Below are 4,352 nucleotides of genomic sequence, written 5' to 3' on the forward strand. Positions count from 1 at the left end.
TAGTAGTGGCAGAATTTCGAGGAATATTAGTCACTGAATCACACAGGGCAACAAAATCAAGAAAAGTGCTCGAACGGATCAGTTAACAATTTTTCTTGGATTAAAACTTGCTTGGACTAAAAACTTTCAAACCCAGCTAAGCAACTCTAAGTTTAAAAATGGATTTAAAAAGAAGAAATTCCAAGTTTTTGAGATAATAAAGTTTAGTAAATATTTGAAGGTCATGGCTTTTTATAATGCCTAACAAAATTAAAATGCCTATAGGAGCAAAAAAAGTGGAACTTCACAATTTCTTTAAAAAATTCTTTATATTTTCAATGTCTTGGTAACTTAAACATTTCTAAAAAAAGTGAAAATAGTTTTAATTTTAAATTAATATTAATGTCTGAAACTGCCTGTCTGAAACAAAAATTGTTCACCCTACGAAGCCTTTTAAAGAACGTTCTTTATGATTTAGTTGAGAATTTCGGAGCGTTGAAAAATTTCGAGCGTAATTTCATTGCAAACAACTAACACAATTCGCTTTCTCAAGCGACCTTGTAGGCATTAGGCTTGTTTGCCTAGTGGTCATACAAATGACTTAACGACGTCGCATGCCTGAACGTGTGCGTATTTTTAGTATTTTCAAACAATTCGGCGCTATTTTCGACCATTTCTCGAATTGGTCAGCCTCACATATGGCGGCGCGCCGCCACACAATTCGAGTCTACAATAACAACTCGCCGTTTGCCGCAATGCTTTCATTAAACCACTACAAATTTCTTTTATTATTGTTGTTTGCGCGTTTTTGGCACTTAATGACACTTATCGCCACCACCAACCGACCAACCGACCGGCCGTTAACCAGGTGTCGGAGGGGTAATGGCGTTGGTGTTTGCGGTGGCGACGCGCCAATACGCTAAGAATTTTATTACGGACGTGCAGGCGGTTTATTTTTAGTCGCCAACACACTCATTCCACTTAAAATAACGCACGCGATTGTCGGCACCTCAGCGCTTCACCGCCGCACCGCTGCTTGTTGGCCAAGTGCCATAATTGCTTGTATATCCAATTGAGGCGCGAGCGTGCGCCGCCGTCAATGGCATTAATGGCATGCAGCGCTGCCGCAGCTTTACAGCCATATGCCAAAACGACCGCGGGCGAGCACTCGCGGTGGAGGTGATTTCAATAGCGACGACGCTGAGGGCCATTCTACGTTGCATTGTTCACGCGCGGTGGGCGGTGTTAGGCGGCTGTGTGCGCTCATCGATCTATTTTGGGTTTGGAAAGTGCATTGCATTCAAACTGCAAATAAGCTCTGAATCAGCAGCCTCCACAGAAGTAATAAAAATTTTGTTTTTGCTCTGTTTCTTGCAGTCAAATAAACCAATTATGGAAAAACGCCGACGCGCTCGCATCAACAACTGCCTAAATGAGCTGAAAACACTGATTCTGGACGCGACCAAAAAAGACGTAAGTATACTTTAAAAAACACCTACTAGTATACCTTCGACTGCCATTTCATTATTTTCACTGCGATACTTTGCACTCTTCCACAACATCCTCCCCCAACCACCTTTGCTCAAATTGATTTTAAAGCATCGCCTCCGCTTTTTTCTTGTTTATCTGCAGCCCGCGCGTCACTCAAAACTAGAAAAAGCCGACATTCTGGAGAAGACTGTGAAGCATCTGCAAGAACTGCAGCGCCAACAGGCGGCTATGCAGCAAGCTGCCGACCCTAAGGTCATCAATAAATTCAAGGCCGGTTTCGCTGATTGTGCCAACGAGGTCAGCCGCTTCCCTGGTCTGGATCCCGCAGTGAAACGTCGCCTGCTTCAGCACCTCAGCAACTGCATTAACGGCGTTAAGTCCGAGCTGCACCAGCACCAGCGGCAAATGGCAAGCGCTCCATCCCAGATGCTGCCCTCACCGCCCAGCTCGCCGGAACAGGATCAGCACCATCTGCAGCATCAACATGTCGCTGCTGCTGCCACCGCTGGTAATCCCTTCCTCTTGGGCGCGCAGTTGCAGCACACAATGAACGGCTATTTCCTGCCCAATGGCCTGCAAGTGATCCCCACCAAACTTCCCAATGGCAACATAGCGCTGGTGTTGCCGCAACATCAGCAGCACCACCACCAACAGCAGGCGCAGCAGCACACAACAACACATATGCAGCACCAACAGTTGAGCGCAGCTCAAGCTGCCGCCGCCGCCGCTCTAATGACCATGCCCACCCGCACCGCCTCCACCAGCTCTGCCTCTTCGCACAGCTCATCCGTTTATGAGCGCACCATCTGTTCGCCGGCCAACAGTGTGACGCACTACGCACCCCCCAGCCCCGCCAACTCGTACGAGGCCATGGACTGCAAACCCTCGGTCATTCAACACGCGCCAACTCTTTCCCAACAACAACAACATCTGCAGCAGCAGCAGCAGCAGCAACAGCAAAACCAGCAACCGCTCTCCCTGGTAATCAAGAAGGACATTAAAGTGGAGGATGAACAGCCTTGGCGGCCATGGTGAAGAGGCTGGCGCCAGCCGCGCGCGCGCACCCACCAAAAGAACTGGTCAACGCCCCCTTTCCATAGAAACGAGGGGCAGACGTGATGAATACCAAAGCTAGGAGAGCTGACAATAGCTGGCGGCGGCGAGGCGGTTGCGTTCGCCAGCAGATGGTGGCAGTGGAATGCATTGGGATGTCTGGCGAAAAGTCAACGGCACCCACAAAGTTTATTCGGACTCATTTCGCGCACTTACCTTAGTGTAAATGACGTTGAAGTTGAAAATATCCGCATCCGTTGGCAGATCGCGCGCGCCACCTCAGCATCGACCATCACACAGGCAGCAAAGCAGCCACTGGGTGTGACGCACGTGTTCCGCCGGCTGAGCACACGCCGATATGCATCCAGAAATACCAACATCGGAATGATTCAAGCACGAAAGCATTGGCAAAGCATTGATCGACAGCACTTAAGTGACTTAGTAAGTAACCACTACCTCAGCAATACAGGGGCGATTTTGCGGTTTGTCGCGCCTCAGGGGCGCTTCATTTGAATTTCTCAGCTATCTCATTGGAGTATTACAATTAGAATAACTAATATTGACGTATCGTCGGTGTATTTAGTCATTAATTATTTATAATTTCAAATGAAAAATGCAAATGATTTATGGTTTGCAATACACATTGCTTCATTTATTAGCAATTTTATTTTTTCCATTTTCCAATTTAATTGTACATATTCCGTATATAGATACATTGTGCGAACCATACCATGAATACCAAAATATTTGTGTGAACGCCTATTTATGTATAAATAGTGCAAGTATGTATTTAGAATTGCAGAATAACCACAACAACAGATGTTAAAAAAAAAAAACAATCGAAAACAATAAAATCTTTGAGGTCTTCCCAATTTGTAGAGTATGTAACTTGTACTTGTGTACTTATTTACATACATGCATATGTTAATATATTTAAATATTTAATATGTATACATACATATGTAATAATTTTTTAGTCATAAAATTAGAAATAATTATTTATCTAGTTTTTAAAATTTAAAACTTTCCAAAAATGAAAAAATACCAGCAAGAAAACAAACACAAAATAATAAAATGCAAAATTATTAACGGTAACGTAACATATTTCAGGCATTTTAATTTGGTAAACGAAAATCTCGTCGATAGTGGTATATCTACCAGTAACGGGTAAGGGGAAACCAAAATGGTCAGCAATATTTAGTAGTTAGTATAGGCAATTTAGAGTCGAAAATTGATGATCCGTCGATTTTTAATTATGGTGAATTAGATTGTGGAATAGCCATTTCCGTACCTCAATTAAAATATGGCCAAGCGATAGTTGGCGTTACCCAAAAATTTAATTTAACAATTTAAAAATATTCAAAAGTTTAGTCACGCGATCTGTGTGCCTAATTTCATCTAAATCCGTCCGAAAAGCCTCGCATGGTTTGGTTTCTCTAGCTGCTTAATTTTAACAAAGGGGCCCTTGCCCATAATCACATCACCAAGTGTCGGAGAAGATCAAAAGTGGAAAATAGTAAGCAGACGGGCTTGGAAAAAAGGGTACTTGGAAAAAGTTGGGCCCGCCTCTCGCTTTCTGCAGTCTCAAGATTAGGCAGTTATTCTTAAGAGAAGCACGTACAAATTGGGAACACCCGAGCTCTTTTGGCCAGAATGGGACATGAGAATATCGCATCATCTCGACGCGCTAATAAGGAGGGAGAATATCGTTAGACAGGTAACTATTTACAGGTCGCATGCTTTCACGGAGACACGCGGAGTAGTAAGCAGTACTCTAAAATGTTTTTTCTAGAAGTTGAATTGATGAGGAAGATTCTGAAACAGGGCAT

The 4,352-nt window shown here is 43.8% G+C and overlaps 1 protein-coding gene across 1 annotated transcript; it reads left to right on the plus strand.

The window, feature by feature from the left end:
* The first annotated feature begins 374 nt into the window (after positions 1–374).
* On the plus strand, positions 375–3,364 carry LOC108381127 (protein hairy-like). Its single transcript, XM_017637537.1, has 2 exons — positions 375–1,452; positions 1,612–3,364. The coding sequence occupies exons 1-2, from the start codon at positions 1,093–1,095 to the stop codon at positions 2,503–2,505; spliced, it is 1,254 nt and encodes a 417-aa protein (XP_017493026.1). The 5' UTR covers positions 375–1,092; the 3' UTR covers positions 2,506–3,364.
* Positions 3,365–4,352: the final 988 nt, after the last annotated feature.

This window comes from Rhagoletis zephyria, unplaced genomic scaffold (genome assembly GCF_001687245.7).
Source record: "Rhagoletis zephyria isolate East Lansing unplaced genomic scaffold, Rhagoletis_zephyria_1.1 Rzeph_scaffold_21507, whole genome shotgun sequence".
In the NCBI taxonomy this organism is placed as follows: domain Eukaryota; kingdom Metazoa; phylum Arthropoda; class Insecta; order Diptera; family Tephritidae; genus Rhagoletis; species Rhagoletis zephyria.